The 20,460-nt window shown below is 40.0% G+C and overlaps 1 protein-coding gene across 8 annotated transcripts in view; it reads left to right on the top strand.

The window, feature by feature from the left end:
• The window catches only part of Grik1 (glutamate ionotropic receptor kainate type subunit 1), a 389,047-nt gene that overhangs the window by 235,295 nt on the left and 133,292 nt on the right, over positions 1-20,460 (top strand). For all 8 annotated transcript variants that reach the window (XM_052741096.1, XM_052741089.1, XM_052741090.1 and 5 more), the window contains one exon: positions 3,161-3,418. In XM_052741096.1, coding sequence (XP_052597056.1) covers positions 3,161-3,418 — 258 coding nt within the window. The remainder of the gene's footprint in view (positions 1-3,160; positions 3,419-20,460) is intronic.

Here is a 20,460-nt window from a genome sequence, read left to right as displayed (position 1 = left end):
AGCCCTGTTTTCTGGGCCTTTCTGATTAGCTTATCCTTCAGTGCCCTCCACTCTATGATTAACTGGTTCAGCTGTGAATGGAAAATGTCAAGCTTGATCTGTTTTCCCTTCCTGGAGCTGAGATACCACCATGAAATTGTACAGTGCAGTCAAATAAAACTTTGTGGAAGGTCACATCCACCAAGCATGCAAAAGTGCCCAGAACATACGTGAGTCAAGCCTGGGATAATAAAGGACTCCTACAGACTGCTGGGTCTATCTAACATCTACTCATTTTGTTGTTGCCCGTTTTGCACTTTTCTGCAAAATCATAAAAATATGAAGATTAAATCTGTGAGAACAAATCACAATTTGATTTTCTCTTTTCTTCTGAAGAGAAGACAGATAGTCAGAAAGTAACATCATTTATAAGCAGGCTGCGAGCTTCATCATGTGGGCTGAATCTTAGGGAATGTGGGGGCTGGTTTAGACGTCCCCTGGGCACCCCCAGAACAGTTCTCTCATGATTCCATACACATGGGGCATGCATGGCCTCTGGCAAAGGCACTGCTTACTCACAAGGTTAAAGATTTTATGGAAACAAAGATTGCTGCTTATCTTGAGTCTATAAAGAATCCTTTTCCTTCCAGAACGCACGTTGCTTTTTGCAGACACGAATCATACATGATCAGCTCCATGCTTTTGGTGGTTCCCAAGTAACTGAATGATAAAGGTTAAGAGAAATGGCCTAGTTATATCAGAGAACGTGTTTGCCTGAAACAGTTTCCTAAAGACATTACAGTGCTACTTACAAACAAAATGTAAAGCTTTCTTCATCAAGTAGATGAAGATTAATACCTTAATAATGTTTCCACATATACCATAATCTTGGTGTAATAACCATGTTTTTCTTAGACTAGAAGGCTGGACATGGTGGCATATGCCTATAATCCTAGCACTAAAATGACCAAGGTGAATTTGGGGCCAGCCTAGCGTGGATTTGAGGGCCACATTGCAAAACTCTGTCTCAAAAAAAGTTTTTTTTTTTTTTAAAGAATGAAGCTAGAGATTACTTATAGGCCATAGTTGCCTATTGACTCTCACAGTCTGTATCTCTGTCTCTCTTTTCTTTGTACCTCTCTTTCTCTGTCTCTCTATCTCTCTCTGTCTCTCTCTTTTTCTGTCTCTCTTTCTTTCTCCTCTCTCATATACTTTTGAACAATACCATAGAAAGCTAAGCCAATGACATTTAACAGTGATACTTTAAGCCACAAAAAATTGATCTGAAGATCCAAACATACTTGTAAATTAAACACTCCAACAAACAGAATTCCAAAGGACTGATTTTCTGTCAAGAAATATTAGCATCCTAGAGTCACGACATATTAACAGAAGTATCAATCTATTGCCCATGCTGGATAAGACAATTTGCATACTCCCATGCTTACACTTTATCAGTCTAATGAACACACATCCAGAAGTGGGTTTGGGAGGACAGTGACAATTCACACCTTCAGCACATCACAGAAAGCTGTGCATCTTCAAAGCTGGTGCAGAAAATCAGCGCCCAGCAACCCAGTGTCAGAAGCTGTCCTTGGCATGTCAGCATCAGCTGCCCCTCAGATGGCTGCAACATGGCTGTCAAAATTTTACTCTTTCTTCTCTCTAAACCATCTCCTAGAAACTTACAGAAACATACGGTGTTCACTACTTAATTTTGTAAAACTGTATAATTATAAAATCCCTAACACAAATTCCTTTATATAGATCTTTTTATCTAATTTAGTTATTCAATTATCATCACTTGACAACTTTAAAATTTATTTTACAAAAGTATCATATGAATGATGTATGTAAACCTGTACTTAGCATCCACTTACATGTGATTACTAGACATTATTCTACATGGTGGGAGAAGATAAACCAATCTTTCTGGAAGGAAATTTGGTTAATATGTATCAAATAATTTAAAAATATCAAGTCCTTTTAGTAGTAGATGCCAAACATCACCACCTAGAATCTAGAATCAAATAGTAATTTAAGATGTAGAGAAAAAAAACATCAATACTGAAATATTACTTATCATAGTCAAAAATTAAGAGGAGTTTAAATACTTAAATGTATAAGAATGGCTTCAGTAAATGACACCATTTCCACCCAGTGGTCTGTTCTTCCCGTAGTAGAAAAACACTCTTGAAGAATTTGCACTACCTTAGGGAGAACATTGTGCATTTTCATTCAATAAAGGCTTCAGTGTATCACATGATACTTGAATAGCAGTCCCCATTTTCTGAAACATCAGTAAGCATTATCTCAAGTTGACAGACTAATGACAGAGCCTTTGGTCATCCTCGTATTATAAATATTCTAATTTCTTACAATGGATGCTTTCGTTCTTATAGCAAAAAAAAAATGTTAGAAGTAAAAATTTAAATGTGTGATTTAATTCTGTTTGGCTGATAATTGAGAGAAAAGGAGGTCTGGCCTTGAGCTGGGATCCTTAAGTTCTCATTCAACTCTGTTACTGTCCAGTGGCCATGATTAAGTCCATTGTATATGAAATGAGTGGGATAGACTCAAGAATCTTCTAAAGATCCCTTTATGCCATGCCATTCCATTATTCTGTAATTAATTAGGTATCATCGCTGCTTATATGTACTCTTTAGCAATATTTAAATAATCTGGAATTCCTATCTGAGTTTCAGATGGAATGGAGCCAAAGCATTTTATAGTTACCCACAGGAGCTTCTGAATTCTCTGACCATACTAATTTCTCCATTGTCACCCTGCCATATGACAGAACTTAATTCATACGACATTCATTTGACAAATGGTTTGCTAGTTAGCTCACAGAGTACTCATGGGATCAAGTAAAGGATTTAGCCTTCATCTGACTGAAGGTAATGAACTGAGACCAGTAACTCATTTTATTTGCAGGGAGTTGGCCTTATGATTTATTGCTGATTAGCTCTGCATTTACATTGATCAGTATCTTATTATCCAAAGTATATTGGAAGCTGGAAAGAGCAGATATCAACACAGAAATGGGAATTATAGGAGGTCTCTAATAGTTGAGTAGAGAAATCGTGGAAGGAGAACGTGAATTCATAGCACTCTCTCTCTTGTCACCCCTTCCCTGCCCTCCCTCTCCATCCCCTTTCTTGTCTTTGGATACTATCAGCTTGTGACCAGCTGGCTCTTGGTGTGGCCGCTCTCTTTGGCCCTTCCCACAGCTCTTCTGTCAGCGCTGTGCAGTCTATTTGCAACGCTCTGGAAGTTCCACACATTCAGACTCGCTGGAAACACCCTTCGGTGGACAACAGAGACTTATTTTACATCAACCTCTATCCAGATTATGCAGCTATCAGCAGGGCAGTCCTGGATCTGGTCCTCTATTACAACTGGAAAACTGTGACTGTGGTGTATGAAGACAGCACAGGTATGGGACTCACACAAGCCCTTCCTGGGCATGTTTATTCTAACAGTCATGAGATTTGTCAGGTGTTGTGTGCAGAAATACTATCTCATATAAGCTCACTGAGAAAGAAAGTCTAGAGGATTTTCGGTATGCCATGTGTTGTGAATCGGACAAATTTAGTGAATTTAAAATTTAGGATTTTAAAAATTCATCATCTTATTGGTGTACATTGTGATCTAATTACAGCACTAACTGTGGGATTTCATTAGTGCAACTCTACTGAGAGTGTAATTACAATTTCAGTGACCTAATTCAAGTGTCTAACAAAAATATTAGTTATGCATATATGTATAAAAGGTTATTACAATCAGATAACAAACAGGAATTTAGTTAGACATTATACCACTACAGCAAGCCATTTTCTGGGAAAGGGACTGTGAATCCCAGGGATGATCCCAGGAAAAACTTTGGAGCTTGGTTGTGGCTACAGGTAGTCCTGCAGTTATAGCTCATCCCATTGCCAACTTACAGCATACTCAATAAACTCTTTCAAAACAAATCAACAAGCTATACGGTTGTTCTACCTGTTTTTTTAGGATGAAGAATAGAAGATGGCATCTAATCATCAATAGATACTGTCTCTGACCCTGGCCATTTTAAGTTAGCTTTACTGGTACTTCCCCTAATGTCTTCTGCTCACATTTCAGGGTTTGTTGGAGCTCTTGTTCCCTTGTGTGTGCTATGTGCTATGTGAGTGTGTGTGTGTGTGTGTGTGTGTGTGTGTGTGTGTGTGTGTGTGTGCATGTGTGTGTATGTGCGTGTGTGTATGACAGAGAGTGTGTGTGAGAGAGAGAGAGAGCTTGATACCAGAGGTTTATACCAGTCTTCCTCAATTATTCTCCACCTTTTTTCTTGATCAGGATCTCTCACTAAGCCTAGAGCTTACTGATTCAGCTAGGCTGCCTAGCCAATGAGCCCCTCCTGTCTCTGTTCCAACCCCCTACCCATGCTGTAATTGCAAATGCACACTACCAGGACTATCTTTTTACTTGGCTGCTAGAAATCCAAACCCATGTCTCCATGCTTGCACACCAGACCCATTACCAAGTGAGATGTCTTGCAAGCCCTATCTTACCATCCCCTCCCTTTGGTTTAAAGTGAGCCAACAAATCTCCCTTGTTTACATAATACAGTCCCAAAATTAGTTCACTGTTGAGTTGCCTCCACAGCCCATATACTGCTCATATGAGCTATTATGAAAAACCCAGTATTTCTCAGGAACCCCCAAGTTCTTGCTAAGACCTCTTTCTGAGGCTAGCCCCTCTAAGTGTGCGATGTTAAGGCATCAACAAATACATCTGTGTCTTTCCACAATGTCAGAATTTATTGAGTAACAATAAATTCGTTAGCAGCAATTTGCCAGAGAATTCCCTTTTCCTTGATATTTATGGCTGAGGCAAGCATGAGTTTTTGTTGTTGTTTATTCCAATCTTGATTAGCAATATTAATTATCAAATTATATAATATGCACCACACAGTATATCTATCTCTATATGAATATAAAAGTTAAGCATGGCTGTAAAGGCTTAGGCAAAGAATTTCAAAGAGGTCTGAGAGGCCAAAGCAGAGAACCTGGTAGAAATGTTCTACAGGAGGGCCTCTCAAGGCAAAGCAATCTGAAAACAAACAACACCAAATAAATAACCTGCTTTTGCAAAATATAGTAACTTAGGACAGGACCCAGGGTGAGCTCACCATTCAATTAATGAACTCACTCATTGTTCACGATCACATTTAAAAGTCATCTTTCTCCCAAGTTTTCTAGTTCTGCCAACAGAAGGGAAGGGCTTTGGAAATTGAAACATTACACATTCTATTATCAGTGGTGTGTTTACATGTCTATGAGATGAAGCATTCCTAACAACTGAATTTCTGCCTTTGCTTTGAATGTGCTTCCTATGTGCCAGGCAAACAGAAAAGAGTTCAATAATTTCATGACAAAGAATGATACTATTGACCATCTGACCTTTTGTAAAGAATTTAGAATAGCTCTTTTCTTTGTCTGCTGGGTTTGTAATAAGACTATTGAAATTGGCAGTGAAAATTAGCAAAAGGAGGCACTTCCAAGTGTTCTGGCACTATTTCATTCTTCACTGCCCTTTTCAGCAAGCCTCAGCTCACGCTATTCCCTAGAAAATGAGTACTGTGCCTCCTCTATTCAGCATTAAACTCTGGCTCCATTTTATACTGTCAGATAAAGGTGACTATTATGACCAGAAGTACCCATTTATGTATTTTCCTATGCCTCATCTCATTTTAGAAACAAGTGGAAGCAATAGATGATTAGACATATAACTCATAAATATGATACACTAAACAGTTCCTGTTGGGAAGGAAAAGCCACTGGTGGTTGTATTTTTAGTTTCATCTTCTTGATGTGCAGGATAAAAGCATATTACCAACTCCACAAAACATATTTAAAGAGCTTTCAGGTAGAACATAATACTGCAAACACAAGTGTAGTTAGATCTTTCCATGTTGCCTGTGTTTATTAAGTAGTTTCATAACCTAATAAAATCAAGCTCTCATTCCAAAGAGCTCCACTTGGCATAATCCCTCACATCTTTGGCAAAGCAAAATCATCTAAAAGGAAAATAAGTTATAAGAACACCTGTGTTTAAGAACAAGTTCAAACAATGATATGGACATTATATACTTTAAGTATATGTAGACAAAATATAATTAGTAAGTGGAAGTTATAAAACATAATGTCCTAACCACCCTCTAACACCATGGAAGCCATTTATAAGTAACAGCCATTTTGCATAGCAAAACATCAGCACATCATTTTTGTCATTGTTGACCATAAAGCAGAATGACCTTTTTGATCCTTGTCAGGTTCATCTGAGCTCAAATGCTCAATAAATACTTGTTAAAATTAAAATCCCAAATAACTCTGTATGTTACCCATTAAGTTAGAGATGATTCATGTTAAAATGATTTCACCTACAACATTAAAAATGTAAATGAATAATCAACTGAACTGTTAAATTGGAACCTAGAGAGTAAGAGGATCAACTGAGATCAATAAAAGCAGACATTCGGTGACTCGGAGTGGGTTTAATAGTGCTTAACTCAGGGTTCTCTGCTGTAGTAATTACTAAGCCATAAAAAGGAGGAAACAGCAAACCTGAAGGAAAAGAAAGGACTTAGGTGTGCTCAGCACCTACCTCTACAACAGAACTAAGTACCCATTAAAGAGCCTTTATTGAGATTTGTTTAGTAGGAGTTTGTTAAATAGCCTGAAGCCAGCACAGATGTCGTGGGACAAAATGCCCCATTACTCCCATCGAAGTCATTGGGAACAGCAAGAGAGTCTCTAAGGACAACATTCAACTCACTCGAAACTTGCAGGCAGAATTCTGTCCTCTACAAGCTAAAGTGTAGGATGACTCGAGAGCACTCTTAGACATAGTAAAATTTTGACATGCCTAACCTCTTCCCTCCTTCATTCCCACGTGCTTATATCAGTCACCTGTCTCCAAGTCTCACATTCTGTGGTGATTTCAGATATCCTGAGAACTTGCTGGCCATTGGACCTATCTCTGCTTCATTAGACCCCCCATAGAAGCCTGGCTTCTTTCCCTTAACACACAGCAGAAAGCTGAGAAGCTGAGCACCAAATGCAGCATGAAGTCTATTCAGCACTTTCTGCTTTCTCAAGCCTAGTTCAGCAAAACAGCCTCTGCCAATTATGTAGAACACAGAACCAGCAAACATTTTACATAAAGAGCAAATAATATGGTACAGTATTGTGGTCATATGGTCTTGGACACAACTACTTTGCTGAAGTGTTCATATGTAATATGTAGATGAGTGGACATGGTATGTGACAATAAAACTTTATTTATAAAGGTATATATGCTTGACTAGACTTGACCCTGGGCCTCTGGATTTTCTTGATATAAAATATAAAGAAGGAGTAGGAAGGAGGGGGATAAAGGGAGGAAAGGAAGGGAGAAAGAACAAAAAGCAAACATTTATAAGAGCTGAGGCTTATCCACATAGATGAAGCTCTATAGCTGCTCTTTCACTCTTATTTTTTAAATAGATTGATGTTAATCTTTGCCTCATTATCTGTGCATTTTTCCAGGCACCATCTTAGTTCTCTTTACAAATTTTCTTCAGTGTAGGACAAAAGTCGGTGATACCTTTTCTTATCCACCATAAAGGTCATGACTAACAATCTTATAACAAGAAGAAATTAGGAAAATAAAGGGATAATGGATTTGTTTAACCAGATTTTCACATGATACAAGATTCTTCAGAAAAAAACACTAAAAGACTCAGGGAAACCTGGGCTTTAGTGTGTGTGTGTGTGTGTGTGTGTGTGTGTGTGTGTGTGTGTGTGTGTGTGTATTATGTATGTATGTATGTATGCAAGCATGTATGTGTAGTGCAGGAGCACTGCATATAACAGTCAAGTATTCTACCACTAAGCTATTATTCCAGTCCCTAAAGCTCTATCTACTTTTGTATTTAATTTGAGTGGAGAATTACCTGTGTAGAAATGTGAATGGCCAAAATGCATGATATAATGGTGATAGAAATTGGAAAGGCCCACTACAAAATGGACTTTCTGTAGTGAATGAGCTATGTCAGAAACAGTCATGCTTGCATTTTTACAATAAATTCAGAAGCTACATCAATTATGTTGTCTTTAATATACCAAAGATCACTGATTTTACCTGGTAGTGGCCACTGGCAATTATAGGATCTTTTGTTGCAATCTTCATCACTAACCTTAACTCTTAGAACCTATTCCCTATCATGTAAATATTATGGAATGGCACCGAAAAGGTTTAAAGGCTTTAAAGGCAGGGTTGGAAGAGGCCTCACTGAAGGCACAGGAACAGAGCTGATCAAGATGCCAAGAAGGCCATCACTGGTGATTAGATATTAGAGAACTAAGCCACAGAGCCTTAAACATCCACAGAGATGTTCTAAAAGCCAGGGCTGGGTTCAGTCAAATGCTGTCTCAAGGGGACTGTTTCAAGCAAAGGCTTGTGGTCAACTAAAGCCCTGGGCACAGAGTTGAGAGTTCACTACCTGTTGATATTGCCACACATGCCCCTTATGATCTGATGAGAAGTCAGTGGGTTCCACTGCACTGTAGGATTAAACATCTCTTCTTTCACGTGAGCTTAGTGAGGAGCCCCATGTACCACTGGCTGCTATGTTTGCTAAGCCCCCAGCTCTGACCTTTCTTAAAGGGTTTTAATAACCCAATATATCCATATGTTCCTGATTTAATTTGATAAGATCATAGATGGTGATGTTTCATTTGTGGAAATAACTTAACATTATACTGGATGGTTGGTTGTTTATTCACACAAGCAAGGTACAAGGGCATTCCACCCCAAAATTTCCACTCAAAAAGGGGCAAACTGCTATTTTATAATAATGGAATCATTTGGGGCATAGCACGGCCTGAAAATTACTGTTTTATGCACCATGGAGGAACATAGATCAGGACACAGCTTGTTCTTCCACCCAGTTCTTCTTGGCTCCCTGTGTTTTGTTCCTTTTTTTGGCATAGGTGGAAGAACTTTTTTCTGGATTGGAATTCTTCAATGAACAAAGGAAAAAGTGAGCGTCTAGGTGGTGTTTTGGAGAAGGGTTGCTGTGTCTACATTGACTTGGCAGGAGAGAGAGATAGTTGGAGGACAAGATGGTGGTAGAAGTGTATAAAGTCATTGCTCCTGAGACCTTCCAACCCTTTCTGGTTCAAGGAGCTAAGCACTTGAAGGTGTCACACTTTGTGATACCCAAAACTGTTAATGGGCATTAATGATTAAAACAGTTGCTAGTTTCCTTTAAACTGGTAACACTATACAAATGTTCCCTTTACAAGGCAATGAAAAACATGAACTTGGCAGGCCAGAGAGGGTAGGATTTCACAGTGTTCCATTACACTTTGTTAGCCAAACACCCCCACAACTGGCATAGGGCAAGCAAGCATGCGCTAGTCCACATTTCAAAGGGTAAACCAAATTCATGCCTAGGTTTCATTTTGTGAATAGCTTAAGACAACCATGTTAGAGTTTGAATTGTCCTTCCTCCCAGCTCCATTTAAATTTCCCATTAGTAAATGGGCTTAATACCCATATCCAAACAGAGCAGGTGAAGTTTCTGAAATACTGGGGAAGCCAAGCAAGGCAACAAAGAACACATGATCCTTTAGATGATTCCCATGACTGCTTCCTGTGGCTAAGCTCTAAATGGCTCCTTTTCTCAGTGTGTTTGCTACAAATTGTTTGGTTTTGTCATAAGAAGGTGAGTGTTTTCTTTAAATAATGTTTAAAATGAAGACATGTGTGAAGATATAAAAAATCCAGATAAACGATTAGAAGTAAGTTTCTGATATTCTTTGTTTCTTTGTTCTCTCTCTCTCTCTCTCTCTCTCTCTCTCTCTCTCTCTCTCACACACACACACACACACACACACACACACACACACACACACACAACATAGGCAAGGAGACAGAATGATAGAACAGACCCCTTATTATAAGCATTTACTATTAGCAAAAATGTACCAACCATGAGCAAAAATATCTCTGACCTTTTGAATCCCCCAGCCTGTTTATCTAAACAAAACACAAAAGTAAATATTCAGTATATAAATAGCAGTCAATGTTATGAAGAAAAAGAAAGTCGCTAATGATGTGTGAGGGACTGGGCAGGGTAGAAGTTTGTAAATTAATGTAAAGATATCTGGGAAGTACTCATTAGTAAACATCTAAGTAAAACTCCAAAAAGTAAAAGGACCAAGCCATGCAGGTTCCTGGAGAGAGAATTCCAAATCTCAGGTAGAAGGAACAGCTGGGGAGAAGGGAAGTCTCTGAGCTGAAATAACCCTTCAATGGCATCTTAATGATGCACCGTTGTTAAAACTTCCATACATAGGAGCTAGAGAGATGTTTGAGTGGGTAAAAGCATTTGCTGCTCAAGCCTGAAGACCTCAGGTCCAAGCACCTCATAAAAAGCCAAGAATGGCAGCACAGTGTGGAAGGAGCTGAGAAAGGTGGATAGCTTGGGTGTGCTGGCCACCACCTTGCTCCAGCTTCAGTGAGAGACCTGTCTCAAGAGAATGAGATGGAGAGTGATAAAACAAGACACCAGTCATCTTCCTCTATTTATTATGTGAGTGCATGAGCCCATGTGCCTGCACACAAAGCATTCATTAAGCGCATACAACACACACACACACACAATCTACCTACACATGAATAAAATAAAAATCTTCCATGTCTTAAAGCATTGGAACATATGAGTAAAGTGTCTTGAATCACTATTTTAAACTGCTTTAAGCACACTATCTAGTCCTTACCCTAAATAATCTTTCAGCAACAGTAGAAGGGGCTTTAACACAAGCTTTCTCTAGTTCCTAGTTTACCTTGAGCCTAGACCTTCCTCTCTAAATTCATGATTGCCCCGGCACTTGCTTAGTTGTACACATGAGGTCATGAAGAATGCTCAAATGGAGGGTATGTGAGTGAGATTTAAATGGCTGAATGTTTCAGCTGCAGAAGAAAAATGATGGGACTTGGGAGAAAGGTGGCCACTGTTGGTATCTGTGTATCTGAAGAGCAGGGCCATGCAATGAAGCTTTAACTAAACCTTTATGGAAGATCAAGGGGAGCAGCTTTGAGATAATTGAAAGCATGAACTTCCAATCAACCAACAGGATTCTTGGGAGAGAATTCCTTGTTTTCCAAAAAGTTTCTTCTCTGGCCTCAGACAGTGGGGCTCTTGTCATAGAAGGGCTTTACTATGGATTTCTACAGAGCCCTGTGTAAGACATGATTTAATTTCCAATGCTGCATAGATTGCTTCCTGTAGGACTCAAACTCATATTGCACCATACCATCTTTATTTTACCCTCCTACAGTATTATATATATGTGTGTGAGTGTGTGTGTGTATATGTGTGTGTATGTATATATGTATGTATTATATATATATATATATATATATATATATATATATATATATATATATATACACATAGATATGTGATAAACAATATGCAAGAAAGAAAAACAGCATAGTCAGAAAAAATCTGGAACCTGGACTGCTATTTTCAGTGTTTGGCATCATGTTACATTTCAAAGGTGAGGTTTGAGCAAAAGTTGAAGCAGGTGAGGAGGTGAGCCATGCGGAACCAGAGGATTCCAGGCAAAGCTAGCTGCTGATGTTGGTGAAAGTCTCTCTGGTATATTATGGAACTAGTGAGGAATCAGTGTGATTGAAGCTGAGTTAAATGGCAGTGGTGGTAGAAGAGGTCAGGAGAGAGGAATTGGTGGATCCTGTGGGGGTGCTAAGGACCCCTGGAAGAATTTGTGCTCTGTGTGAAATGGAAAGTCACTGTAGAGTGAACTGACCAAGATCAAGTCAGCTATGTATTAATGGATTATTCTGGCTGTTGTATCGATAAGGCACTCTAAGCAGGTGAAAGTGGTCAGAGCAATTTTCCAGATTGCTCCTACGGAAACCAAGACCGGAAATGGAGGTGCTAGCACTAGAGTAGGAGAGCATTAAGCACTGGAAACATTTAGAGGCTGAGCGAGCTTAACACTCTGAGTGTCTGAATGTGGCTCCCACTTGCAAGCTTTTCCAGTACGTCCCTTTCTCTTGCTTCCATTTGCATTGTAGTATGGTGTGTGTTTGAATGACAGACCCAACAGCACAGAATCTTTGAGAAAGCTGTCATCATGGATACTCCCAGCTTGCATGAATCATTTTCTCCTGCTTTGATGACTTTGTAATGCTGTCTTATGTACCCATCACTACCTTTGTGACTGTATGTCACTGACTTTGATGTATAAAACTCAGTAATCTGAGAAAATCGAGGCACTTTGAGTTATAGACATTTGCCTCAATGGACTAATGTAATAGGAAAGAAGTAAAGCCCCATAACTCTCCTAAAGTAGCAGTTTTGCTGGCATTCCAGTTGAGTCATATGTCAAGGAAAACATATTGCATTCCTTTGACATGAGACAAATGCCATATGGTAAGCTTATTTTAAAATAGTAGGTAAGAACAGGAAATCTATGTTCTGTCTTTGGAACTATTAATGCTGTGGTAAAGGCAGAGCAGTCTATAACTTCTCACACCTGTGGGTTAAAAAAAAACATAATGATAATAATATCTTGAGGCAGTGGAGGTCAGAAGACAGGAAAGTAAGGAAAAGATAATCTCTTCAACTTTAAGACGAGTCAATGGATAGAGTCGCCATCATTTGAGATGGTAAAGGGTTTGGGCGCCACTAACCTGTTGGAAGCCAGATAGATATTGACCTACTTTCCTGTCTGTTGCTGTGGTTAAATTTTCTGACCAAAAGCAGCTCAGGGAAGAAAAGGGTTTACTTTGCTCACAATTCCAGGTTACAGTTCATAACAACAGGCCAAGGCAGGAACTCAAGCAGCTGGTCACATCCATAGTCAAGAGCAGAGAGAAACAAATGCATGTACATTACCTGCCTCCTTCACTCTTACACAATTCAGGACCCAACCCATGCAATGATACTTCCCATATTTAGGCTGGGTCTCCCCATTTCTACTAATAATAAAGACAATCACCCAAAGGCATGCTACAGGGCATCCTCTTCTAGATGATTTCTCAATCGAGACTCGTTCCAAATGTTTTTAGGTTGTGGCATATTAGCATTGAAAACAAACCATCACAGATATCAAGTGTTTGGCCATGAATGTGCTAAATTTGAATTTTAGACCAACATAGACATCGAACAGAGTTGTGAATAGAGGGGTCTGGATTTAAGGAAAGTAGTCTGGACTTTGGATGCAGATGTGAATAGGAAGCATTGACACAAGGCAATGAGTACCTGGCAGATAACCTAGTCCTGGAATCATGGCACATGGCTCTTGAGAGGCGTTGTGTTGCTATTTATTCCTTTGTTTGTTAGCTTATGATTTCCTTAAGTCATTTTTGAACAGCCACATGAGATGTCTAACTGACAGTCTACAGTAGTTACTAGTCATTACATCGCACATAGGCCAAGTTTTAGAGCAAGGATAATTTATGTTATTTTATTTAAAAAATTGGTGTGGTGGTTTGAATGAGAATGGCCCCCATACACTCATATAATTGAATGTTTAGTCCTTGATGAACTACTGGGAAAGATAAGGAGGCGTGGCCTTATTGGAGGAGGTGTGTCACCGAGAGTGGGCTTTGGGGTTTCAAAATTCCATACCACACCCAGAGTCGGCCTCCTCTCTCTCTCTCTCTCTCTCTCTCTCTCTCTCTCTCTCTCTCTCTCTCTCTCTCTCTTTTGTGTGTGTGTGTGTGTGTGTGTGTGTGTGTGTGTGTGTGTGTGTGTAGGTCAGTGGTTCTAAGGTCAGTCTTGCAAGGCAAGCATTATTGCCTGCCGATCCATTTCACCTCCCTTCACGACACATATATTCTATTCCCTTCCCCACTGTCATTAAAAGCCTCTTTTCACCTTCTCACAGCTTCTCTCTGGTTTACTGCACTCCACCCATACTCACTCCCACATGAATACACCCACACAAAAACTACAACCTAGGATCTGCCTATGAGACAGAATATACAGGATTTATTTTTCTGAGTCTGGGTTATTTCACTTAATATGGTGTTTTCCCATCCTTTTCTTCTTCCTGTAAATTTCATAGTTTCATTATTCTTTGTGCCTGAATCAATTCCATTGTGTACATGTACATTCAGCAAGGATGAATTTGAAATGAGATTAACATACAAAGAAATGTCAGCAACTAAAGGAATAAATCCTAAGATAATCTATAGAGAAATACAAACACAAAAATAACAACTGGGTTCTTGAATGCCAACATGTCATGCACCCTTGGAAATCATAGTTAAATGATTTAAGGTCCCAACCATCCTGTAAACAGGTGAAATACTTGCTCTTAGGATTGTATTTAAATAATGACTTAAGTTTTATATTTTTAAATTAAATTTATTTATTTATTTTACATTCTTACTGCAATTTCCCATCCCTCCTCTTCTCTCATTCCCTCCCCCACCCTACCCTCATATACTCCTTCTCTGTTTCTGTTCAGAAAAGGGCAGGCCTCCCATAGGTATCAACAAAACATGGCATTTCAAGTCACAATAGGACTAAGCACCTCCCCTTGCATTAAGGCTGGGCAAGGTAACCCAGCATGAGGATTACATTCCCAAGAACCAGTCAAAGCACTAGGGACAGCCCTTGCTTCCACTGTTAGGAGTCCCACAAGAATACCAAGCTACACAACTGTCAGATACATGCAAAGGGCCTAAGTCAGTCCCATACAGATCCCCTGGTTGTCAGTTCAGACTCTGTGAGCTCCTATAAGCCCAGGTTAGTTGTTTGTGTGGGTTTTCTCATGGTGTCCTTGACCCCTCTGGCTTCTACAATCCTTCCTCCCTCTCTTCAGCAGGATTCTCCAAGCTGGGCCTAATATTTGGCTTTGAATTTCTGCATCTGCATCTGTTTCCATCTGTGACCAGATAAAGCCCCTCTGATGACAATTGGGGTAGTCACCAGTCTATGAGTATAGAAGAATGTCATTAGGCATCATTACATTGGCATATTTTTCTCCAATCACATTTGGTTCTATCCTAGATCTCTGGGTCATCCAGCCTCTGGGCCCTGGCACTCCAGACAATGTCAGGGGTGGGCTCACTCTCATGGCATGAGTCTCAGGCTGGACCAGTCATTTGTTGGCCACTTCCACAGTCTCTGCAACACCCTTACCAATTCACATCCCTTAGGCAGGACAGACTTCAGGCCAAAGGTTGTGTGGCTGGGTTGGTGTCCCAATCCCTCCATTGAAGTATTTCCTGGTTACAGGAGAAAGCCAGTTCAGGCTATATATCCGCCATTGCTAGGAGTCTTAGGCATATACCCAAAAGATGCTAAGTCATACCACAAGGATACTTACTAAACTATGTTCATAGCAGCTTTATTTGTAATAGCCAGAAACTAGAAATAACCTAAATGCCCCTCAACTGAATGATGGATAAAGAAAATGTGATACATTTACACGATGGAGTATTACTCAGCTGTTAAAAACAATGACATCATGAAATTTGAAGGCAGATAGATGGAACTAGAAAAAAAAATCATTCTGAGTGAGATAACCCAGACACAAAAAGACAAACATGGTAGGTACTCATTTATAAGTGGATATCATCTGTAAAATGAAGGATAACCATGCTACAATCCACAGAGAAGCTAGGTAACAAGGAAGGCCCAAGGGGGCACGAATAGATCTCCCTGGGAAGGGGAATAGAAGAGATCTCATAGGTGGACAGGGGGCAGGTGGGTATGGGGACATGAGGGATTGCATTGGGTGGTGAGTGGAGGAGGAGAGTACTGAAAGAGATGACTGAAGGAGGGGGGTTTGGTATTTCAGGATCAGGTAGAAGCCTGGTGCAAGGGAAACTCCCAGGAATCTACAAGGATGACTTGAGTGTTTTAATGTCCAGTAGATTCCCTTGCATTTACCCATAGGGTACCAGGAGAAATGAAGGAGATTCTGTAAACAGTCAGTGTCACAGAAGAGACGGTGAATCTTTCACTTTCATTGTGCACAACTTAGCCCACTGTGCTGTTAGGACGTCAGTGCTGCTCAAATCACTCTCACTGTGTGATTCCCACTGAAATAACAGAGGGATAAAGGACCTTGCTACCAGGTCCTAACAAGGCAACAATCTACAGGTTTTTTTTTTTCTTCCTCCACTTGTTTAAAATTTTCAAATATCCAACCCCAGTCCTCTGTCCAGAACTCTGCAAAATTTCAGAATTCTGCTCAGGAAACCAGTCTTTAGATGTTGTATGCAAGGGACATTGCTTTTAGCTACCATAGATATTACCCAGAATTCAGGCCCAAAATATATTGCTGGAGTTTACTGCAATATTTGTGAATCTCAAATATTTGGGTTAGGTTCCTCCACGAGTCCCTTTGTGATCAAGGGACACAATTTTTCTTTATGGATGCCTCTAACTTACCGTCACGTTGTTGTTGTAGTTTTGAAAAATCATATTCCAAAGCTTTGCACCAAGGCATGCTGCACTTCCCCGGGTAATTCGTGTCTCTCATTTCCATTTCTCAGCTCAGATTTTTCCTTCCCTCTGGAAGATTCCCAATTTATACATAGATGCCCTTAAGAATCCTATTAGATGTGGGTATATTAATATACCCACACATTTGTGAAATGCCATTTTGCATGTTTCTAAGTTCAAATGAAGAAGAAATTAACATTTAAAATGTGTGATCTGATCTTCAGGTCCCAATGGTTTATTACACTCACTTTTACAGCATCAAACCGACTCGTATGGTTTAATGAACAGGGAATTGGATTAAGACTCAAGAAAACGGAGGCACTTTCCTTTTGAACTGAGACTCATTAAATAGAATGAAAGCTGCCCGGGAGTAGATTGGACTGCGGTGTATAGGAGAGAATCTCTCACACCGAGAGGCGTTCAGCGGCAATATGAGGGGATTCCTGCATCAAGTCAGGCTTTGACCTTTAAAGTCCCTTCCAATTCCTGGTGTCTGTGACTCATTCTCAGGGCTGGTCTAGACAATTAACCTCACTGTGCCTCACTTTCCTCTCCATGAAATAGCTCCAGCACCTGTACGCTTCCAAAGAATATTCTAGCTTTAGGAGCTATTCATAAGGCAAGCAGCACACTGTGAAAGAGAGGCAGTGTAAATAGCACGGTTTGTTATTACTAAAGAAGACACAGAGCATTTTTACACACGTACTGGAAATAGAAGGAAGTTTTGCTCCTCTCCCATATGCTCTACCTCATGCCACAGCTCCTTAGTACACATGCAGATCAGCATTTTTCTGTGTCGTATTTGAATACACAGGGCAGACAGCCAAAGCGTTTCGAATCGGCCACGTAGACTTTTGAAATGTTATCTCTATATGCAGCCTAGCTCACATTCACGTGAAACAAACTGGCTTTACTCTAAAGCACTTTCATAATTTTAAGTTTCTAATTGCATGCCTAGGGGTGTGGATAAGAAGAGACACTCATGATACTGCTTCATAGCCATGAGTTTTGTCTTTGAACTTAGAGAACAGTTTTAAGAGGTGTACAATAAACTTGTACACCCATGCCTTCATCCAGATACAGCAGCCATTTTTAACTAACCAAATTCATTTTAATCTTCCCCAATTCTTTCAACATAGAAATAACTACAAATAGGGCGTGGTGGTGCAGACCCATAAACCTTGCTTGGCAGGCTGGGGCAGGAAGATAAGAAGCCCCAAGTCATCCTGGGCTATATAGTATACTATACTTTGTCTCAAAGTTTCAATGTGTAGAGATCAAAGCTCTGGGTTCAATTTTAAGCAGCATGAAAAAAAAAGTATGAGTAATAATAACTATAAGCTCCATAGAACCACTGGAAAGTAAATTGTAGATATTCTGACATTTTTGCTCACTAATACATTGTTGTGCCTACTTTAAAAACTAACTCTCATTACAGCCACACTACAATCCATCCAATGCAGGAAGCTTAGCAATGATAGAATACTGTCAAGCAACCACATTCATGGATAATTCTCTTTTCCCTAATTGCCCCAGCAGCATTCATTGTATTTCATTGTGACATCTCTTTGGTCTCCTTTGGTCCATTGATATTTACGGAGAGTCAAGATGAGATCAGAGTTTTATATAATGTCACTCACTTGGATCTGTCTGGTCCATTCCTGATCTACATTTGAATCTAAAATGCTTCTACCTTGACGGGCTAGAAAACCCACCAAATTCCTAGTTTAACATGCACCATTGGCATTGCCTGTAACAGAAATCTTGGCAGGGCTCTGTCACCTGATCAGGGCAGGCATCCAAACGAGGATGTCACAAAGCTGGGGGCTGCTCTTAAATCTGTTTCCTTTCCCTAAAGTCATTATTTGTTTAACAAATAATTTTTTAACTAGTCATTACAATGAAACATGAAATGATTGATGGATTGCTGCAAAATGCAAATATAAAGGAAAGAGTTCAGTTAATTTTCTCTCCTGTGAAGGGAGAAAGCTCTTTAAATTGTAAATTCTGCATCATTTGTTCATGAGGGCAGAAAGACTTGACTTGAGGTTACTTCACGAAGACAGATGCAAAGTCTCTGCCCTTCTCACACCTTGGGTCTGTAATCTTTCAGTCTGCAGATCTCTCCTTTCCCCCAAGCCAATTCACCTACAGACCCAGGAATGAGTTTTTTCATTTACAAGCTTAGTGATAAGTTTTTTTATAACGACAAAATTATCCCAATTAGAAACTGACCCTCTATATTGACTTACTGCTCTTCTCTTGACATGAAAATCTTTCTTTTCTGAAACTATTGTGAAAGTGGATGGTCACTGCAAGCCAAGCCAAGGTCTGATGCTGGTCCAGAATCTGCTTTTTCTGTTTGCTGACATAGAAGTCAGTTAGTTGAGCCATTTGTTCAATCAGTTGTTCCAAAACATGAAAGTCAGACAGGGTCCCTGATTCAAGAGAAAGGACCCTACTGGGGAGTCAGAAGGCAGACTTGGCTTTAAGCCCTGAACCTGCTACGTGACTGTCACCTCCAGCAAGTTACTCTAGCCTGTAGTAAGTCCAGCCAGCTTTCTATGTATGAAATCAAGTGGCAATTGGTACTCCATCCACCTGCGGATACTTTCTAGTATGAAAATCTCCTCTAAGCTTTAAAAGCCTTGCAGAGTTCAGCACAGGCTTAGGATCTAATGAGCATCCAGGAAACATGTCCTCTTGAATGTGAATGTGAAGGAATGAAGGGGGAACTGGTGCCTGTCGACTTTAAATGCCAACAGGGTCCTGGCTAGGAAGATGCACTTCAAGGCTGACATTCCATTCAGCAAAGAACAAAGGAGCAGCTCTTCGCAGCATATAAAATGTTCGTTTAAAATGTTTTCCCCATTTCATTTAAAGGCCATATTGAGCTCTCCAAGGTGGTCATGCTCATGCTAAAAAAGAAGAAAAAAAATGATAGCAGAGCATGAAGCCTGAAGAAGGAAAGAGAGGAAAATCAGTTTCTGGTTCTGTTTTTCCTTATCATCAAACCAATTTAAGCTTTAGTGTTCCCTCAGCAACAATAGCCTGTATTTGTAAGGCAGGGCAGGGACATGGAAAGATGGAGCATTAGACTCACAAATAATCTTAATCTATGGTTCCTGCTAGCTATCCCTATAGCCCCGAGTAAGTTATTTAATTGCTCTGGGCCTTGGTTCCTGTATCTGAGATAATAAACGTGGTAACTTGCTTCATAGTGCCATGATGAGGTTTAACTAATAAAAGGAATAACAAATATATAAGTGCCTGCTCCACCCCAACCTCATTCTTTTTTTAATATATTTTTATTATTAAGAAATTTGCTATTCACTTTTACATACCAACCACAAATCCCCCCCTCTTCCCTCTTCCCACCCCCAAGCCTTCCCCCCAACCCATCCCCCATTTTCACATTTCCCAAGTCAAGGTCTCCCACCTGGCATACTCAGCTGAGGCAGGTCCAAGACCCTCCCCCTGCACCAAGGCTGTGCAAGGTGTCACACTCTAGGCACTGGGCTCCAAAAATCCCGCCCATGTAACAGCTGTGGAGCCCCCACAGGACTAGTCTAGGTCCTCTGGATATGGGAGACAGTTGTTTAGCTTGAATTGTTTGGGGGCCCCTAGGCAGGGGGATGGGATCCATCCCAACCTCATTCTTAGTGTTTGGTGATTCAGAAAAAGAAACTTGGTAAGAAAAAAAAAAGGAGTGTTTCAGTTTTTGGTTCATCACTGATTTGAAAAGGAGTGAGAGCCCAGGAAGGATGTTGTTCTAATTTTGATTTTTATGAAAAGAGGAAAAGGGGTGGGTGGGAAATGTACTAACTCCTAACATGGTTCTGCAACAGTTCCTCTCATCTCCACTCAATGTAACTCTGAAAATAGTGTCATGAAAACCTGGCCACACTTCAGAATCAAACCTATCTCCTGTATTGGAGAAGCCTTTCCAATGTCAG

This window comes from Peromyscus californicus, unplaced genomic scaffold (assembly GCF_007827085.1).
Source record: "Peromyscus californicus insignis strain IS unplaced genomic scaffold, ASM782708v3 Scaffold_16__1_contigs__length_79575227, whole genome shotgun sequence".
Taxonomy (NCBI): Eukaryota; Metazoa; Chordata; class Mammalia; order Rodentia; family Cricetidae; genus Peromyscus; species Peromyscus californicus.
The sequence above is the reverse complement of the archived record's forward strand: the minus strand, read 5'-3'. Positions and strand labels throughout refer to the sequence as shown.